This window comes from Atta colombica, unplaced genomic scaffold (assembly GCF_001594045.1).
Source record: "Atta colombica isolate Treedump-2 unplaced genomic scaffold, Acol1.0 scaffold100, whole genome shotgun sequence".
Classification (NCBI taxonomy): domain Eukaryota; kingdom Metazoa; phylum Arthropoda; class Insecta; order Hymenoptera; family Formicidae; genus Atta; species Atta colombica.
This window is the reverse complement of record NW_017259185.1, coordinates 68394-91032: the sequence shown is the minus strand read 5'-3', so window position 1 is coordinate 91032 and position 22639 is coordinate 68394. Positions and strand designations below refer to the sequence as shown.

The following is a 22639-nucleotide window of genomic DNA, read 5'->3' as shown; positions in this document are numbered from 1 at the left end:
TATATATAGAATTTTATTTCTTTATGCTTTAACAATTGCTATTATAATCAAACAATGTATATCCTGAGATAATTAGGTATTATTTGTGCTCGATGAAATGAAAGAGGAAATAATTAACTTGAAAAAATAGATTTTCTCGAGAATAGAGAAAAGACTCTCATGTGAAAAGACTTCTATATTCTTCACGTTACTTTCCCACGTAGAGTCGTCGTCACCAATAACGAATCACCCTGCACGCGACCTTCTCAGCTAGAAGGTTGAAGAACCTTCCAAAGGACATGTGATAGAAGTCGCTCCTGTACTTTGATACGTGCCTGGTGCACGTAGTGGCGATTTCAGCCCCAAGTTCAGCATCTTCTCACGCTCGAGTCTCGCCGTTATGCCTCCGAAATCTCATTATTTTTTGTATCAGTAAGCGATGAGAAGCGCGCGCGGGCGCGTCATGAGAAAGCCGGCAAAGAATGTGCTACGAGACTTTTTTCTCACGATTTCGGAATCCGTCATCTCTAAGATCGTCTTTTTTTAGAGGGAGGGGATTTGTTAGACCTAATACAAGTTCATCGTCGTGGCCATACCTACTCTGAAACGATCTGAAAGATATATGACAAGAAACTACCTAGGACACAACAAGAGGTGCAGCAAGCGAGTAATTGCCTCTTCTCTTTTCTTTTGATAACTTGACGATTAGAGTAAATTTTTAAGCAGTTTTTGTTTTATTTCATGTTCTTATTATATGTAAAAACATTGAGTTTAAATTATTAGTTTAATAAAAATAAAACGATTAATTGACATTAACATTTAATTTATTAAATTCATTATAAATAATTTATTTATATGTATTAATTACTAAAAGTGTCGTTTTGGTTATTGCTAATAATCGATAAAATCCAAAGAAAAACATTATATACATTATTTTGTGAAAAATTTCTTTCAAGTTTGATAAGTTCTGAACTATCAGAACTTATCAATCTATTTCCTTTCAACCCAGATACAACATCTTTTGTCACATTTTGATCACATTCGATCGTAATCTAAATAATGGAAATGAAATGCAGATAAAAAAAATCTTTGTTAAAAAGTCATATCTTTTTTGATGTCTATGTTGTAACACATTACCAATAGGAGAATAGATTCAGCGGTAATGTCCGCGCTTCATCAGACAGGCTAGTCCTTCTAAGTTAAGTGCTTAGAAGAACCAGGCAAGCATAGCGAGATAGTAGTCGACCTAAGCTGCGCTTGTGTGCTAGGAACAGCCTTGGAATCTGAAGGTCGTTCTAAACCTACCAAGCAAGATTCAGAGACTGGTCGAGCGTGCCGATTCCCGCGGCGCCTCTTTATGTACTGCTCTTATTGCTTCGAAGCAAAGTATCAAGGAAAGAATTTATACAGAAAAAACCTGGAGATTCGTGAGAAATACTAGAAAAGTTCAAAATAAACAGACATCCTCGATTTTCTACTCTATTTATGATAAACTTTGAATTATACGGAAAATTATATAGAAAGAATGATTTTGAAGTATAATATAATATTTAAAAATTTAACTAAATATAAACTCTAAAAATAATTTTGAATCAAATAATTATGTTATAGGACACTCAAATTGGTTGTTGGAATATTAAAACTTTTTCAATTAACTTTTAATCGTTCTACATACTTATTTTGATGAACCGACAAACTAGTTTTAAGTCTGTATCTATAACTAAATTTTTAAATATTTTAACAAAATCATTTTTTCTGTATAAGTACATGAAATTTAGCTAATCGTAAAATATATTTAAATAAACATTTATTTATAAATTAACAGTTAATTAACAACAACTGTACATTAATAGAAAAGAGATTTTATTATCTAATTTATCACCAACTTTTTCTTTACCATGTGTCTTTCGGTAAAGAATTATCGGATAAATACATATCTAAAATTAGAATAATTTAAGAAAATCTTAAAATCTGTAATTAATACCGAGTTAGCTCCAGGCTAACTGCAAGTGTACGAAAAACTCATTTTCTTGACTCATTAATCATCGTCAGCTGGCACGTAAAGATGTGAAGATTAATGGCTCGGCAGTAATTAATTCTGATGCAGTGATAACGTACTATCAGTCGAAGACGATCGAATGGAATCTTCCCTCTGATTAATGCAAATTTTGGATCCATCAGTCTGATAGAGCTCCGTAGCTGATCCAAGTTGATCGTAACTGATCCATATTTCTGATTCTTATCCTTAAATATTCGTCGCTTTTCAAGTAATTATAGAATCGAGTGATCTGAATTGACACTTCTATTGTCGATAAAGATGCAGACACGTCCCACGGTCGAATTGAGCCTGCAATTCCCAAGCGTGCACATTTGTCTCGCGCCACAATCGGACAAGTGACAAGCCGACCGATGTACGAACGAAACGTACGTGCACGTGCGCGGCGCGTTTACATTCGCTGTTCACGTTCGTATACGAAACGAACGCCGCCTGGGAATCATCGATGTTTCCCATACCCAGCACTCTCCGTTCTCACCGTAAAACAGACGGTTCCCAAAGCGCATCCGTGAGACTCCGTCGTGAATTCGGAACCTTTAATTTTTACGAGGAGATTAATTCCAACGCCTCGATTACGTGATTTTCCTCCTCATTTCAGATTTAATATAACATCTGTCGATAACAAATCAGTTTCATTTTACTTTATTTCTTATTAGATTTATTATTTTGAATTCGTTTGGAAACGGACGAATTTATAAAATTTAAGCGTATATAAATAAAATATAAAAATATCGAACGTATAAATACGAAATATGTAAATATGTGGATATCGAACATTCTCATCTCCTGATTCACTTTAGCCGAATGTGCTACTTGTCTAAGCATGACAACTCAATCTACTTTCGGATATACCTCTTAGTGCATCATACTTCCCTGTCACTTTACTTATCAATTTAGATTATGTCGTGAAAGAGCTAATTACCTGAAAATCTATACTTTTATTTTTAAACTTGAAATATATGACATATCGAAATTTATTCTCAGCAACAAATTCTAAAACGGTTTATTTCCTTACTTAAAAAAAAATTATAGCTTTATTCTTTATATACAGGCAATTTTAATTTACAACACATTTTTTGTCAAAAATATATTTCATTATATTCAACTTTATAAGATATTATTATCTCGAAAAAATAAATATGGAATAAATATGGAAATAACTATTCTCGTTTCGGTTTTATACCGCGCTAATCTCACGGATCTTATAGATTTATAATATAGAAGATTACGGGTTCCCTCCCAGCTTCAAAAGATTTGGCTCCACGCTCTATTCGACTCTCAGTGCCAGACAGGAGCACGACCACACCCGTCGTGCTCATGCTTCCCTAGTAAAGTGATACAGTTTATTGGACTTCTTCGGATTGGAATGCGGCGTCAATGACATCCTTATCTCGATAGAAAGAAAAAGAGAGAAAATAAGAAAAGAGGAAGAACGAGTCCGAGCGGTTAATTCGGGACGCATGTCTTATGCACATGATACTTTGCATGTCACTGCTCCCACATGGGAACTCGATTTTACAAAGTTGATTATACGTCGGGTCTACCAGCTGTATTTTTATGCCATACTGATGGACTGACTATGCCTGGTCAGTGAGTGTCAACTGTTACTCTTCTGTCATTAAACATGCCTGCATCACACGTAAAAATCTAGTGATGAGCATAGGTATTTTCACATAGTTGCTATTCTGATAAAATTACATTTAAAATTACAAAATTATAGTATATTAATAGTAGATAATTTTGGAACCTATTATTGAATGGTGTATATTTACACATGTATGGAAGTGAACTTATAACTTACAGATGAAATTATTTTTCTTTGTAGTAATTAAAGAATTTGCAAAGGTAAATATAATACTTACACAATTGAAATTATATTATAGAAAAATAAAAATTATAAAATACTTGTTAATTTTCTGTTTAATATAAATATATGTTTACACAATTGAAGATGAAAGTATACTAATTTTTCTGCTAGAAAAATATCAAATCTATTTCTTTGAATCAAATTTGAATATTATTAGTTATAAGATAAAAATTATAATTATAAGATAAAAATTACTTGTACTGTTTATAAGTTCGGGAATACTTGTGATTTTCTTATATTGAACACAAAGTTAAGGTAAAATAGTCTTCAACAATTTTTATGAAAAAGTTTATACGAATCGAGAATATTATAACAAAAATTTTTTTTATCTTTTTTTTCTATCTTTTGGCTACAAAAACTCTAATTTATATTTCTTGTCTATAAATACTTTTTAACTTTGATGTTAATAAATTTTTTCAAACAACATATTTTCAAACAATATATTTATATCATTCAAACAATATATTCGATATTATTGTAAAAAATCATCATATCAATTTTTTAAATCATACTTTGAAGCTTAAAAATTTACTTTAAAATATTTTTTATTAATTTTTATCAAATTACAAATTGTTTTAAAATAGAATGAAAACGTTAAAAACAAAAACAGTGAAAATTGACAAATTTTCAATTATATATAATTTAGGAACAAAATATCATAAAGACAAAATTAAAAAACAAATTTACAGTTCTATCTGTTCTTTTTAAAATGCATTATTAATAAAAACTCTTCTATACTTTTCAACAAGATATTTATAAGGTTTTGCGAAACGCGAGAAAACATTTCCGAATTTATAAACGGTATAATGTACACATGAGAATAATCAATATAACTTATTAAAAAGTAATTATTTAAATTATCCTGTAAACAATGTTACATACTTTGATTGAAATAAGGACGAAATTAATGATTATGGAGGGGGAAAATAAACACCGCGCCGGTCATGCCGGTATCGACTACTCGTCGTAGTTACTTCGTTCGCCACTACGCGGCTACCACTCGGAGATATTTTCTCGTATTTAAATTTCATCTGTAAACTGTATATAAAGCTCATAAAATCACTCATCTCTATCGCTTCTCGGCTCTTTGAGCTAAGATCAAATGTGTAGTATCTGTTCTTATCAGCTTAATATCTGATACAATCCCCATAGGGGATTCAGAATATTAATCTCATTTTTGGAACGGGGTGGGCGTATGGAGCTTGCTCCGTCCCCACTGCGGGTCGACCCGGTCTTGCAGTACTTCGGGTTCGGCCTATAATAAATTATTCTAAAAATAAAACTTCTGAAATAGAAATTGAGGTTTTCCTGATTTCCATTTTTCCATTCGGACTTCATCATGCGGGCCATGCCGGCGATGCTGCATAATGGCTCTGGATCGTAGAAATTATATACATACGAGAAATTATATAATCCAAGAAAATTCAAATAGAAATATTCTAACTGTTAATTACTGATCAATCCATAAGTCGTAGCTGCGTGATCGCCTTAACAATGAAATCTTTACAAATATAATCCGCATTATACGATACCGCTATATACATACAATGACTCTTGTTGTAAATATTTTTTCAAACTTTGTTCGTTTAGTTTTATAAACTGCGTTCACGGATTGATTGTTCATAACAAATTTGTGAAATTTGCTTAATATAAAACATTCACAACAAAAGTCGTTTTACATCAAAAAGATATTTTCGTCAAAAAATTTATAGGTCCTTCATTTTGCTTATTATTTTGACTTCGTCCACTTTGTACAAAAGTTTCCCTACTTGCTGAGCTAATAATAATGTAAAAATTATATATTTCTAGTTATGATTAATTATTTTGTGATAACGTTAAGTTTATTCATAAATGTATAATACATTTCATAAAGATTATCAATATCAATATACAAAATTTTTGATGATTATAATTAAGTCGACCAATAACGCAAGAAAAGATGAAAACAAGCTATAGAAGTTTGTATATTTCTCGACAGGTCATCAGCTGACAGTGTTCAACAGCCAGTCTACTATTCAGGTAGGCGGTCGATGGAATCGCAGCAAGGGCAGAGTGGAACGACCCTTTCTCGGCGTGATAGCCGGACTAGTCGTCAATGGTGCCAGAATTTTAGAACTGGCAGCTGCTAAAGATGGTAAAGTTGCAACTAGAGGAGATGTGCAGCTTCTGCCAGCAGGAAGTCTCTTGGATCGCGCCCCGCCTTTACAAAGAATGCAACAGGTACGTAATAATGTTATTTGAAGTTAATCTCGAGTAATTTCCAAGATAATAGCTCAAATTTTAATAATTAATTCTCTTTGTAGACACCAGCGTCCGGATTTCCCGGCGTCATGGACGACCTCATATTCTCCGGCGCCGGAAGTGGCTGCGCCGGCGATGATGAGGACGAGGAGTGCACTCCGATCTACGAGTCAGGCTCCGGTAAGTGTAAGTAATATTTCCGAAGGAGTAAGTAATCTATTCTGCACGTTTTCTCCACGAGGGAATCATTTCTACGTGCGCGTGTCTTGTTGCTCTTGTAATTTCGTCTCGATGACATCTCATATTAATGTCATTAACATTTTTTCACACATTCACGCAAAATAATATTTTAGAGATAATTTATTTCCATATAATTCTGAAACTTTCTTTAAATTTCTTTTGAAATATCACATGTTTTTGTTATATATTACGCGAATTAATTGCAAAACAACTTGTAGTAATTTTCAGTCGTATTTATTGTTATAATTGAAAATTCTGAAATTATATATACATGCTATTGTAGCTTTAATTTCGTACGAATTTGTTAGTGTATCTTCTTCATATATATATACGTAAACATTATGTTTTGATTTATCCAAGAATTAAATCTAGCATGAAATAAAAATTGAATTCTAAAAGTTACAACGAAAATAAATATGATTTTTATTATAACTTATTATAATAAAATGTATTTATTAAAAATTTGTATGTAACATATAAATATAGCTATTTGTTGAATTCATTTGTACATAGATAAAATTGTATTGCAAGGTACTTTGTGATATTTGCAACAAAATTTTCCTTTACGGTTTTGCAAAAGGATTGTTAGATTAAGAGTTATTTGCAAAAAATCTACTTTCTCGAAAGCGCTCGCGAACCAGTCACTCCATATATAAGAGAACGGATATCGTCCCTCCACTGTGTTGTAGGAAAGGAGAGATGTTTAGCACTCCCCTAGACAAGGATGGAATAACACATGTAATGGTAGGCACTGTCGTCTGTTGACGGCACTTACCAACATTTTTTTTGTTTATTATTATTCGTAATGTCAACAAAATTTGTCTTATCACGAAAGAAATTTTGATCCTGTAATTAATCTTTTAATTAATTTTAATTCTTTAAGAAAAATCTCCAAATCTTTTCGATGAGTTACAAAAATTGTTTAAAAGTTTAGACATTTATATTTCCTTATTTTTTCTATATATTAGGTATATTCGAGAAAAGTTAGTATTTGAAATATTTCTATAAAATGTAATATTTCCAATCACATGTATAACAAATAAGAGAAAATAATAATTAAAAAATTGTCACTTTCATGAAACAAAGAGATAATTATTAATACAAATTAAATCGATTCGTACAAAATTGTACAATTTTTCATTAAACAGACCGCGTTTATTCATCCATTAAATCATAATTAACTAGAAAACATGTTTTTAAATCCTTTGAATTTCAAAAAGTACAGCTTATATTTTACAAAATTAATAAAATAACTTTTTAACGATATAATTTTTCCTATGAAATGTAGAAAGAAGCAGTTAATTAAAAGTTAATTTGAAGCAGTTAATTAAAATTAGAATAGGCAATGAATGTTCTTAATTAATTAACTTCTGCAAATAGTATGCAAAATTGCTCTTAGGCTATCGTTGATATTGACTTTTCTCTCAGCACGCACATGAGAGGAAGGACGTCCCCGTTCGCTCACGCATCACATACACACTCAACACGCATCGCACGTATTGCATGGCATGGCCACCTTTTCGTCTTCATGTTCGCCCGGTTGTATCTTCGATTCATTTACATATTTAGGATCGCTGACTGATAGAGATAAAGCCTGACAGCTTCCTCCTCTCTCCTTCCAGCAAACCTCTTACGACGGACTGAAGTCCCGTTCCAAAATCTTCTCCGACTAACTAAAAACTAAATTAACATCGTCACGTTAATGAGACGCAATAACTGTGGATGATGGATATGACAAACGTCATATCCGGTCACTCTGTAACACGACGCGATGTATACATATACCGTGAAATTTCTATGCGATCCAATTACACCGAATTTCTCGGAAGAGTTATAGTTTGAATTATACTTTAAAACATCATTATAATTTATTTTTGAATGATTTATAATTTAATGATGCAAGTTTCAGTTAATAAATATTATCTTCAATTATTATTAAAACCACATAAGAAATTTATATTTGCAATTACTTTTATGGTGCAGAATACAAGATTTTATTGCGAATGTAATTACTCTTATTCTATATGTCTATATATTTTGATTATCTCCTCTAATGTAATCAATATCGTTCGTTTAAACAATTGCGCCGCTTCTATTTTCAGATGACATCATCACACCAGTGTACGTGGCGCCTACACGATTGCCAACGACATTGAGGCCGAAGCTGCACAAAGAAAATATTCAAGAGCGTCCAACCTGCGATGACGAGGAAGATTGCGAAGAGGGCTCCGGCGATCCCAGAACGACAGAAGAAATTTTTGTCACCTCGGTCACCGGTCCGTATTCCAAGAACATTGTTCCGTCTAATAATTCTTAATACCTTTCTTTCAGCAAAAAGTTGCAAAATGCAATTTTATACATGTTGCATTCTAAAGAATTTCTGATTCACTTTAAATTGATATTATTAAAAAATTAATATCTATAATTTATGTGATATATAGATGTATAACTTAATATTATATACAATGTATATATATTATGTATATATTATGTATATATACACATATAATTATAGAAAAGTTGCCATATAAAATCTCGCGTGAACGAGCATCGATCGATCTTATCGTTCTCGGTCATCGGCTTTATATACATACATATAAAGAATCCTCTGTAACGGAAATACGATGTGGGCGTCTTCCTCATGTTCATGACTTTTTGTGACGCGCGCACCAACCATCGCCTGCCATGAAAATAGCACTACCCTGTTGCCGGGGGCGACATTCCTTTCAGTAATAACATTTGCCTCGTCGAGTTACAACGTCAAATTGGATATTGTGTTCTTAATTTTATCCGAACGTATAAAATCATATAAAAACATCTTCGAAATATTCTCTCGTATACATAACGTGAAGCTTTCATAGAGAATTCCTCATTACATTTTTTGTACGCATGTCTATCGGGATAATTTAAAATTTTAGTGCGCAATCGTAAAATAAATAAAGTATGTTTATTAAAATATAGTGCCGCTTTGTGTTTGTTTAAAATCCTTAATAATTACATCCAAGGATAAAACTTTACAATATATTTAAATTCCAAGAAATCCTTACATCCTTATATCTAAAATAATACAAAATGTATTTGTTTATAAGGTTTCTCCGTTGCTAGTAGCATATAATATAACATAAAGTAAAACGTATAGTACAAACATATAGTACAAGCGATAACTTATTAAAATAGTCATTTTAATTTCACAATAGACTTATTATCAAGTTTTAAAAAAGACCATGAAATATTTTACTGTATATACTGAAATTAGAGAGAGAGAGAGAGAGAGAGAGAGAGAGAGAGAGAGAGAGAGAGACTTAATTACTACCCCTGCTTGGAATGTTCGCTCAAGAACTTCATTCTAAAAGCTTGACCAACATCCGTGAATGACTTCATGACTACGTGTATAAACGCGAAACGTGAACATGTAAAATAATAATTTTGTCAAAAATTAACTGGGTAAATAAGTTAACGTATCACTTTATGGACATTTCTTTTGAATGCATACATATGTATAATATTATGTGATACCTTCCTGATGCTCTCGAGATCATTCGGTTCGTAATGTTTCTGCTTACGCACGCGTGAATATTTGCCGGCCTACGCACGCGTAAATATTGTCGCCTCCGCACGTTTCGCAACCCATCCCTTTCTCTTCCATACCCTACTCCCTGCTTTTCCTCCACTTTTCCTCTTCCACCTTTCTCCCATATCATCCCCTCCGCGCGATGGAACGAGGCAAAGCAACCTTCTAACGCACATTTTTTTTCACCCTCTTGCTTTCTGTCACAGATATCAGCTCGGTAACGTACACGACGCCCCGCGAGTACTCGACGAGCCATATTAGCACCCAGACGACGTCGCCGTCGTCGACAACGTTGGGTCGCGACGTCGTCACCGTCTCCGTCCAATACAACGTGTCAACCACAGACCTCGAGACCAGCCATAGCAGGTGCGTGCGTCTGTCAGCAGAGATGTCGGATAATCGAATAATCATTCATAATTGTTTATGCATATCGATTAGTCGTTACGGGAGATGATTACTATACATTTTTCGCGTTCTTAGAATCGCCATAATATTCATCTATTATAATCACGTTAAAACATGTAGAACGTACGGTATAAATTATTTCTTGATCAATTAATGACAGATATTTACTGAATTCATAGAATAATTTAGAAGCTTCCCTTTGGCATCGAATATTAGAAAAGTCTTTCACATTATTACTGGCATGATTAACGAGGTATAACTAATAGAATCAATTTACCTCTTTTATATTTATATATATATATGTATAGTATAAAAATCAATATATATCTCAATCTAAAAATTCGAAACTATTATACTTTCACGATTTTTAATCAGTATTTTTGCAACGATTTAATTTAATTGAGTAATTAAATTGAATTGAGTAATTTACTTGCAAACATTCATTCTGTTGCGTGTTTAAACGAGAGAAGTATTACTAGCAAATATACATACCACGTACTGTAATCATCCTTCGGTAAAAAGTTACAAAATTCGCGAAAACTACAGTTCGTTCATAAATAAATAATGTTGAATAACAATTAAAATTTAACATTTAATTGTTGCTTATGCTTTGCAGCAGCGTCGTAACGCATCGATCGACAACCGTGACAACGCAGACGACCACGACGGAAATGACGGAGCCACCACCGCCACCTCCACCGCCGGTGTATCCACCGATGCCCACTCCGCCCAAGAACAACAACAATAAGCGGATCACATCCGAAGCGGCAGAGAATGCCGCGCTTATAATTGGCATTATAGCCGCCGCATTAATAGCGATAGTCTTGATCATATTGATAATCCTCAAGTTTAAGAATCGGCCAGAAACGAGTTATAAGGTGGATGAAACAAAGACGTTCTGCCAGGATCCAAACGCGGCTCTGTTAGGCGCTGCTGGCTCTGGCCAGCCCTTCAATGGCGCCTTGAAAAACGGCGCCAACGGCAGCAAAAGCAACAAGAAACGAGAACTAATAGACATTAAAGAATGGTACGTGTAAAGGGGGGGTATCCACATACTGAGCAGGACATTGCCTTGTGCTTGAGATTTACGTATAAGGAGTATGGCCAAGAACTTGGCCAAAGAACGTGCACGTCATTTTTCGTCGCTGGAAAGGATCGAGAATTGAAAGAAGCAGAGAAGAATAAATGAACACATAGTCTCTTATGACTCTCGTACAGGTGTACAAAGAAAATGTACTCGCTGATCAGAGCATTCTCATAGAAGATACTTGTCTGCTAAATATTAAACGGGTCTGGTCCAATGCGATTATTGAGATTCCAAAGATCTATCTCAAATATATACGAAAAATATCGAGTATTCGCTGAGAGAGTTGCAATGAACAATATTCATGAGGATGCCTCTGATCAATAGTGAATACGACATAGTTGCGCGTGCGAAAATGATCTTTCCATTATCAGTGATGAAGAAAGGCACGTTTAGAAAATTCTCGTGATTACGGGAAAAGCGGTGTAATAAAAGATAGCAGTTAAATAAAAATCTTTTTGCAAAATCTTCTGTGCGAAAAGGATCGAAACGTTCAGCAAGAAACGATCAGCGATCTTAACCTTGATAAAGTACATTTTCTAAGAACTTTAAGATCGGGATTAATAGGTGGTATATCTAGGTGGAAAAATTGTTTGAGAAAAACATGATGAGACTATGGTACCGCGGAAATATATAAAATTTCTCTTTAATTCTAAGGCGAATTGAAATGAAATCGATCGCACTTAGGAAGGTCCGTCGAACTGCTCGCTCTCGCAAAGAGAGCCAACGAGTCATGAGGTACTGATCAACGATCTAACGCTAATCCTCTTGTTTCCTTGATGCGAAATCTTGGCAAAATTTAAACATGTGGCAGGAATCGAGCATCAATTGCAAACCTTTCAAAATAATTTTTCTTCCTATTCATTTGTCGTGAATTTTTTCAAATTACGTTTTTATAAATAACGCTTGCTGGCGCTGCTCGATTTTTTGCTATAATAATGGCAAATTGATTTGTCGATTCCGAAGCGAAAAGTTAAGGCATTGATTTAGAATGATTTTCCCACGAGGAACGAAGAGGAAAAATGAATGCAAAGATGGAATTAATCGTAGGAATTAATTAAAAAGAAAGGAAATGTTGAAGATGATTAGCAGTGATTGATTCGGACGAATCTTAGGCAGCAACTTGCACTGACGTAGACAGGCTATTTTTATTGTTTTACAAATTTTACTTCCAACATCCTCTCAGTGAACGCGATATTAAATCATTCTCAAGTACGTGTGAATATATTAGTTTTGAATTTATGTACAATCTTTACTTTATAGAGCTAAATTATCTATTCATTCATATATCATTAAAAGCTAGATAATAAAATGTCCGAGAGTGATTTGTATAATCTTTTAAATAAGAGACGATATTTTAAGTAAAACTAAAAGAATTGTGCATAAATGTTTCATAATATTTAACCATAATGTTTATTATTGTAAAATTTTATTGATGTTGTATAGGTATGAAAAAATTAATAATTTTATATTATAATATTTATTTATTTAACTTATTAATTTAATAAAAAATATAGATATATTTGTGCAGATTTTATTTAAAATATAAAAATATGTACACGAGAAATAAAATTCTTTGTTTTAGTTCATCATGAATTATATTTTATCTAAGAGAAAATATATTATTTAATTATAACGTTTTGTATAATAAACATATTTATGTCTGTGAATATTGATTAAATTACGAGATATAAAATTTGATATCTCTAAATAAATTTTGTTAATTCTCTGATATATAGTGAAGGTATTTTCAAACATTGTTTATACACATAATATCTTGTGATAGCCAAATTTTAAATGGTTCTATTCTACTCTCGATGTGCTGTTTATAAGAATAGATGTTGGAAGTGAAATGTTAGGAATGAAAGCATCGTGATGATTGTGTATTCTATCCTATTTATACATTCATTATTGTATAGAAAAGCGACAGATAATATATATGACACACATATACTTATCAATTATGTTATGCGTGTATAAATTGTTTGACTAATTAAATAGATTTTATTACAGTCTGTTTTGAGCAAAAAATACATGACACATATACCTAAGAGTTCCATTCTCGAAAGATTTGAGTGTGAAATAATTTAATGAGGAATGTTAAATAAATTTATCAAGAATATTTATATTCTTTATTATTTATAAATGAGAAATACTGGTTTTATTGATTATAATCTTTGCATACTTTTAACATAAAAATATATAAAATTGCAAAATATTATATATTCAAGAAATAATTTTATTAAAAAAATAGAATTCACCACTTGAAAAGTTGTTTTTATTAATTTTATAAAAAAGAGATTATTACGAAATTTGTTTAAGATAACAATTTTTATAAATAGATATGATTATATTTTGGAAATGATAGATTACTCGACATATGAAGTTGAAATTAGTTACTTTAGAGACAATATCTTTAATGCAAATTTTAATGTAGTTTACATATTGTTAAGTGCGAATTAACATGCTCACGATATTCCTCATGTAAATTGCACACTCGAATTCTGTGATTCTGAATTTCACGCGAGATTGTACGTAAGTGGCTCTTATACATATGGAAAGTATCTGTAAGTAATCCGAGAGGAAGGATAAACTTGATGAATGATTTATATAGCATATACGCAAATATGCTTATACATAAATACAGGGTGTGTGAATGCATTATTGCCAGTACGAGTTAGATAATATTTGATCGAGTCGTATAATGACATCGAGCGTGATTGCACGACGCGTCGCAAGTGCATCGAGTCGTTTCTACGAAATTGCATCGTCTCCTCCTAACTGAGATTCACGATACGCTCGTTTTTATACAGGTCAACCTGGGTATCGCGCATTGTTTCTTCTCGGCTATAAACTCTTTAATAAATTTCTCGAAAATATAATGTCATCTCTCTTAACGAAGACGCCAAGATTCCAAATTGGTGGATACGGGAATTTATAGACGAGGACTAGCGGTACTTTGATATATCCTGTATATATAGCTGTATGTTGTTAACTTAGTATTACTATTAACAAGGTTAATCGTTGATATAGTTGGCGATAATAAAGATTTTTTAAAACCTATTCTGTGAAACTAAGATCAAATCAGATATGTTAAGGACCAAAAGATAATTTATTATTCCCCTATGCTAGGTTGTATTAACATAGTCGATTAATTATATTAGCAGCAATGCTTAAAAAAATAATTTATAAAAGAAATATGTTGCTCTTATATAAAACAGAGATGTAATTATTATTGTTATTAACATAGATCAATTGACATTGATCTCTAATACAGTGAAAATACTTAGTTCACAGAAAACAGAAAAATAATTTATAATTCAACGGAAAATGAGATATTAATGACACAAATTTCCAAAACGTGATATAGTTTATGATATTATTAATTTATAATTTGCACACAATTAATTAAATTAATATACTGTTATCGAGTTATTAAAAGAAACTAAAAAAATTTTTCAAAAGAAAAATTAATTAGTTCTTTATTCATTTAATTTAATTATTAATTTATTATTAATTTTATTATTAATTTAATTTAATTTCCATCTAAATTATATAAATTCACAGCAATAGTTGTCTTAGAAAAAAAAATTCACGTTTATCTTTACTTTCTCGTAATTGCTATATGTACTTAATTGTTTCGAGGTAAAATTGATTTCTATTAACGCGATTGGCAATTAACATGGTTAATAGTAATAAGTGTAATAACAAGCCACAAGGCAACATTTTTATCGCAAATAAAGAAGCAATAAATAATGAACGGGGCTTAGCATTCAAGTTAATCTCAAGCGTGGCAACACATTTAATTTTCGAAGTGTTGCACCGCCCAACTCTCGAGCGTTCGTGACAACTCTCCACATACATAGAAGATCCTGTTCTTTTCGATTTTTTTCACGCCTGTACTTCCGTTTCAATTACGGAAAGCGTAAAGAAGTACTACTGAAAAAGGACAGATCTTCAATGGGCGAATAGGATGGAAGAGAGTGTGTGCAAATTGTCGTTCAAACGCACCTTTACGCCAGGGATGAGTAAAATACTAAAGTAAAATACTAGGGGACGTTCCAAAAGAGACGAATATATGTACATCTCCTAAATATTTCTCACAATTTTCTGCACGCTTGCCTGAGAAACATATAAATAATTATTCAATTGTTGCCTAATACATTACAGAGTTATATTGGAGTAAAAGATATTTAAGAGTGGATACGGATTTTCAGTTATACATGAAGGTCTACAGTTCCTGTAATTCTCATCTCCAAATCTTTTATAAGAAAGATTTGTTGACTTCTGCAAAACATATAATTCTTAACGTACTGATCATTTCAAGCAATTTGTTGAAAAGATACTTTTTTATGTTTTCGTATAAGAAAAGAATATAAAAACTCACTATTTTCTTATAGTATCCCCAAGATTTTTTATTGACAGAATAGTGCGATAGATTGATAAACGATGAGCGAGCTATCTCTAATATTTGAGGATGGAAATAGTACTTTGCCCATCACTGGTCGAGATTGTCTCTCGGCGATTAATCGAAGGTGAAAGAAAAACGTCCGATTGTTATAAAGTGTTCTCGAATATTTTGTAAGTCCTCCTTCTGTAATGCACTCTTCCTACGAACGAATCGTCCTTCTTTAGATCACAATGTTCTACAAGATCTTGAAATCGGTTGCTAAATATCAGTGGTTCTCTATATCTTTCTCTTTCTCTCTTTCTCTATATCTATAGCTTATTCGCCGTTTCTCTTTGCGATAAAATAGCAGATAACAAGTCGATACGCACGTATTTCGAAGTAACAATCCTCAGGGAAGAACAATTAATGCGAACAATCGGGATTAATCGATTACTGTCTATTAGCAGCGATAGGTGTTTGCTGATTGCGATTTTTCCGAGAGTTTAATCTCTCTATCAAATACTCTCTATCAAATGATAGTTGTTCTGCTTTAGCTCTACAGGTGTACAATCTACAGATGTACAATCCATTGAGAATTTTATTAATCAGGCTTTTGAAGTAGATCTGATTTTTTCGACGAGTAAGTTAATCTTCAATAAGATTATGACACCGATACATTTCAATGGCAATACTCACTACATAATATTGCAAGCTGACGCTTCGAAAAAGCTTCTTTAATCGCACAAAAGCTCGGATCTATCACTGAGGCAAGAAAAAAGTGTCACTCTCAATCACCGCGATCCGCATTTTGCGCGGATCGTTTTTACGCTTATTAACAAGACACAATAAATCTTAACTCTCTCGTCTTCGCTAGACTTGCAATCGTTCACTCTCCCAATCTCCAACCCCCTTGTCTCATCTCGCCCAAAGGTCATTTATGGATAAGCAAATCGGTGTGTGAATTTTGTATATATTTATGTGGTTGAACCTTGCGTGTATGGGCAGTTTTAACGATACCAACGTTTAATCGATAACAACGATATTTCGTGTAAAAAGAAAATTTCTTCAATCTCACGCGTGCGCGCTTTTCTTTAATATAATCGATTGATCTTCAGGTGACCGATACTTCTTGCGAAATGAAAATTGGACTATATACTGTTTCCTATACTAACGGACATAACTTTCGTGAGATGGTTAAAAAATCTTTCTTCTATCTGCTCTCTTTTTTCCGTAAGAGAAAACGCTCTTTATCAACAAGAAACTCTAGACATATTGTTATCACTGCCCTCTGATTCTCTCTATCTGCATATCCTTCGATGTACTGACAACTAACGTTTATACTAAACTAAATTAACTTCTATAAAAATATATTTAGTGAGCAGTGTTACTCTAACTATTAACTTATATACTATGTCGAACTTAAAAGCGTATCGCGAATAAGCACTGGAGCAGTCGGGTTCGTTCATAATTGGATATATATTAATTTCTATTTATTTTACTCTAAACATAAATAAAAGTGAAGTTTTTATCTAAATTTGACGATTTGTTTTGTAAAGATGAAATGGGTAAGATATTTTTTTTTAATATTTTTAAATTAAAACGAAAATGAAAGATAGATAAATAAATCTTGATTTAAATAAGAAATGTAACAATTGCATCTAAAAAATCAAAGATAGAAATCTAATAATTAGGAAATTGTAATTTATAAATTTCTATTAAATTAAAAAATATAATGCAATTTGATTATTTATAAAAAATAATTATTTATAATAGAATTGATAACAAATTAGAAATTCTGTATAATAATCAAGAAGAAATTGTATGAAGAGATGTCGTGATAATTATAAGATATAGTTAATATTATTTTAATTAAAATATTTGTTATTAACATAATAATAACTATTATTATATTGTTATTCGCATAAATTTTTTGCTATCAATACAATCATTGATAGTGATATTATTTATGTTACACGTATTGTGTGTGCATTGTTTGTCATATTGAAATTATAAAATTACGAAAATTCGGACAAATTGCTCGAATATTGACTCTAGCGAACGCTTCACATAAACTATCGATTATCCGCCGTAATATGGCAAGAGTTGAAATTATTACGATTACAATCGTGATTAAAATCATAACGATTAAAATCATAAGAAAAAAACCCGGAGGTATCAGATCGCATCTGAGAATTAATCGCGAATTTTGTAATCTTAACTTTGCTATAGTCTTCATCTGATAAAACAAATATGCATTTCAAAACTCTCTTCGTATATTAAATGTTACAACAAGTTGTAATATGCAATCGCTACTATAAAATTTCAAAGAATTATTCTTATTATGTATAAAAAAGAGGGACTACTGTAAAAATTGCTTTTGTAGTTACAAATAAAATTATGTTTTTATCGCACATATTCCGGATTGTTTGGAAATAGTTTTAAAAAGAATACGAATGATGGTCTCAATGGGAATGATACTTTGAACATAATCCTAAAAAAATTGTTGCAACATTTGATAAGTAAACCGAGACATCATTACAGAAGTGCATATTTATTTATGATATGATAAAAGTTGCCGAATGTCACCGCTGTTTAATGGACACATAATACTTGAAATAAGATGAAGAACGATAAGAAATAAACGCTCACTCACAGCTGTATCTAGAGTTGCTATAGCTAGATGGAATTATATTTTACATTGTACAGTCGTATATAAATGCACTATAGTTAGATAGTAAACTACATTCGTGGGCGAAATGGAAACGGAAGGAGAGCGAGCTAAGAGAGAAGTGTTATAGAGAATGAAATTGCATTGAAGCGGACACACTTTTGTTGTCAGCTAATTGAGAATTTCATATGACATGTGTATGTATAGTAAAGAGACATATGCAAGAGGCTAATCCGCCGAGAGAAATCCGCTGTCGAGTGGATCGTGTTGTGCAAATCGAGGCTACGAATTACTACAAGAGAAGGATTACAGTCCAGCAAACATTAACTAACAATAACTCATAGCTATAATATAATAGTTATGTTTTATTATAATTATATTGTTGGAGAATTATCAGTTTAACAATATAACTGTAACATAACGTAGAATAGTTATATATAACACATAATATTTATATTGTTGAGTGAAAAATTAAATTAATAGTTACGTTACTGTTAATTGATGTTTGCTAGGAGAAATCGTATACGATATTTAAAATCGAGCAGGGATTAGAAACGGGTAAACAATCTTGAGTTCAGATTCGGCTACTACAGACGCACGGTGTTATGACTGTGTCTTCGTGTCTATTTGCGAATAATAGGTGAAATGCAAGTTTCTTTCTTGTGTATCTGCGACATCAGGAATCAAAATTATCGAGAATATGCCGGTTTTAATATTGTTTGGTTTCTTGATTCTCATTAGAACTTATTTATATATTAAGGAAATACTTTTATTTCTCTTTATAACAAATTTCATCCCTGTAATCACATTACCTTGTAGCTTGTTGATTCTTTGTAAGGACAGGCCTTATTGCGCTAACACGATCCTATGGTGGTAGGAAATCGGAATCAGCCGTTCTGTCCCAGGTTACCGTGAAATATAGATAAAACGTTAAATATATACGAGATAGGCGCATGCGATGCAGTTAGATTTTTTACACATCAAGGCGAAGGGGTCACGTTTCGTTGGCGTTCGCGTTCTTAAGCGATGTATATCCTAAGCTACGCCTCGCGAGAGATCGATTACCGTTATTATTTCACCCGGTATATGAGTTTCAAAGACAAACGGAGCTGAGTGAAACGACTATTTTTATATTTACGATCTTATTTATACGAATGCAGCGATCGGAGAGCAATAGCGTTTAATCTGTATAATTTATTGCTACAAGACGTTTGAATGTCTTTTCGCGGGAAAAAAAGGGAAGAAATAGGAACGAGCTGAATTCACCGTATCGGTTAATGAAATAGTGTTTTCATCAGCTTCGAGGGTGCATTTTCGCGTTAATCTTGTTAAAAAGAAAGAGAAGTACGCAGATACACACGTACACATCACATTACATCACACACAGTGAGTACAGTATTGCGTGCGCACTGACGCATTACAAAATTCTCCTGAAATTGGAGACGTTGTAAATACTTAGGAATAATGCCGTAACTACGAAATTATATGAATAAAGTATTGAAACTGTACACGGAACACTCTTTTCTCCCTTTCAACGTATCAATAATTTTTTTTATGTTTGTATCGATAATTTTCGACGGGAAGCTAAATTTCTTTTCAAATCAACGAATTCATGGTACTAAAAAGAAAAGTTCTACAAAGATTAATAAAAATTCATGTACAAAATGAATAAATGTAAATATATAATAAAAATAATCTCAAGAAACAAGCTAACGTTATTTATCATGATTTTGACATCAAAATGACATCTTTATCGAAATGATAACAAGTAACATCAGTTTGTTTCCTGAAAATGGAATGGGTAATTCATTGAGATAAACGGAAACAAGAATCATCTTTTGCTATGCATAGTTTTATTTCGTAAGATGCAAATGTAACATATATATTATTTGTTTTATTAAGTCTACAATCTACCGTTTCTACACAATCACAATCACAAGTTATATCAATCGATAAAAAAGAATTACGTCTCACGATTATATCGTTATTTTACTTGGCGGTCAGCGTGCTTACAATGACTAGATACGATGATATTAACGAGGATGTAAAAGGTGCACGGCGTAATTTGGGCTTTTATCGGCAAAACCCTGGAAAAAACATGATGATAAGAGGACGCTTATATGGTCGGTATGTAAGTGGACGATGTGATGCTGCTCCTCAACAGCGTGTCCGAGGTGTGCTGGGCACCGGAACCCTTGCGAGATGCGCGCTTGTGCGGATGAAGATTTAACGGGGGTAAGTTCGGATGCTCGATTCTCGTCGGGGAACTCACGCGCGGACGAAGAGTTCCTCTCTGAATCGTAAGTATCCCTAAAATCATATGAGATTTCATTATGACTCTCTCTAAAACGCGCGAACATATATAATAAAATTTTTTTTCTTATAAAAATTCATTGTATGCCTATTTATATATTTTAAAATTATAAAATCAAACTATTTGACATATTTTTGTTTTTAATTACAGACGTGTTTTTAATTACAAAATAAAATTAAAAAACATTACAAATATTTCTATATATTGTAGTTAAAGTAACATAAAATGTATGATAGTATCGATGTATAGATTCAAATTTTAAAACTTAAATCAAAATTATTTCAACAAGTGTACTTATATTTTTACAAAATAATAAATATAGCCAAGTATACTGCTAGTATTAAAAAAAAGAAATACATAGGACACGAATCAATCCATTGTGTGTACTAAGAATTGCGTTAGAAAATTTTTATGTGACGTTAATTAAAGAACATCCGAAAAGACATATTTTGAAAAGACATATTTTAGAAAAATCAATTGTGCTCTTAAAATGCATCGTTGTATCAATCAAGCTATATTACCGGATTCATTCGGTTCCAGAACATCGTTGAGTTGATAATATTCAGTCTTGATAGACAATGGTTCTTCATAATCTACGAAAGCAGTGTTATCAAAAGCTTTGTCATCCTTTGGACGATTTTGCACTGGACTAATAGCTGGTGGATCGGCATACGTCTAGAAAAGCATTAGTTTATATTCACATATGTTTTACACGAAATGAATCTTTAGTTGGATATCTGACAAACAAATATATATTTGAGACGTTCCTTATTAAAATATTAACAGACCAATGGTTCTTAAACAACTGAGAATGAAGGGCGATTTTCATTTAAAAAAAAGAAATGTCAATATGGTACAAATAGATAGATAAATGTTCATACTTTCATTCATTGTTAACTATATTTAATTTTATCTCAATTGCGACTTCAAAATTATTTAAAAATTTATTCTGATGTCTTTGTCAGGGAAAATGAACTCTAAATTAAAATCTAAATTAAAGATTTAGAAAAAAAAGTAAGCATGTTTATGAATAAAAGGCCTCACAAAAGAATTTTTTACGCACGAAACAGACAATTGTGTAATAACAATAAACGTATTGTTAGATTGCCTTGAGTTTTACATGTTCGGTTGGTGTAGTCGTACAGGCGCGTTTATGGAACTGCCCACCCCCGATGGTTTCGTACGTATGCTCCTCCAAATAATGTCTTGTGGTTCCGCGTGGGGTAAGGGTAGCCCACATAACTCGACTATCTTGCATGGTATCTGCCGCGCAAGGGTAGAGCACCGCCTCGTTCTGGAGCCTACCATTTTTCGTCTGCATACTGGAGGTTGCATTTGGCATGGAAATCACCCCGCCTTTGCCGTTCCTGTTGCTATTATATTCATTGCTCGTTTCATTTCACACTTTTTATGCAAAATTGAATGACATAAGAGTTTACGGAGTTAGATTATTCAATTACTTCAAATTTGATTTGTGACTGATATTATTTTGTTATTAAATAACATTGCGATTGATGTAAGAATAAAATGATTTGACTTTTTTAATTTATTGCAGATATATGTATATATATTTTTGTTTATCCGTGCGCGCGCGCGATTTTCTTTCAATATTACAATTATAAAAGAAGTAAACAATATAATTTATTTTCAATGTCTTTCAAACAAACATAAAAGTTTTAAAGATAAATTATGATATATTCATATTTATAATTTATACTTGCTATTTAATTGCTAGTCTGAATTATATTTACTGATATATCATTTTTTTTAGATTAATTTTTCAATAAAATAAAAAAATACTTACAATTTGCATTTTAAGAGCAA

The 22639-nt window shown here is 32.1% G+C and overlaps 2 protein-coding genes across 2 annotated transcripts in view; one reads left to right on the top strand and one right to left on the bottom strand.

The window, feature by feature from the left end:
* Positions 1 to 11681, top strand: part of LOC108686559 (neurexin-1) — a 223869-nt gene extending 212188 nt beyond the window's left edge. Inside the window, exons 20-24 of the mRNA XM_018191928.1 lie at positions 5881 to 6122; positions 6206 to 6323; positions 8486 to 8659; positions 10161 to 10320; positions 10976 to 11681. Coding sequence (XP_018047417.1) covers positions 5881 to 6122; positions 6206 to 6323; positions 8486 to 8659; positions 10161 to 10320; positions 10976 to 11396 — 1115 coding nt within the window. The 3' untranslated portion in view covers positions 11397 to 11681. The remainder of the gene's footprint in view (positions 1 to 5880; positions 6123 to 6205; positions 6324 to 8485; positions 8660 to 10160; positions 10321 to 10975) is intronic.
* An 8651-nt stretch (positions 11682 to 20332) lies between these two features.
* Positions 20333 to 22639, bottom strand: part of LOC108685509 — a 2821-nt gene continuing 514 nt past the window's right edge. The window contains 4 exon segments of the mRNA XM_018190335.1: positions 20333 to 20811; positions 21337 to 21490; positions 21936 to 22188; positions 22620 to 22639. The exon segment at positions 22620 to 22639 is cut by the window's right edge and continues 6 nt beyond it. Coding sequence (XP_018045824.1) covers positions 20618 to 20811; positions 21337 to 21490; positions 21936 to 22188; positions 22620 to 22639 — 621 coding nt within the window. The 3' untranslated portion in view covers positions 20333 to 20617.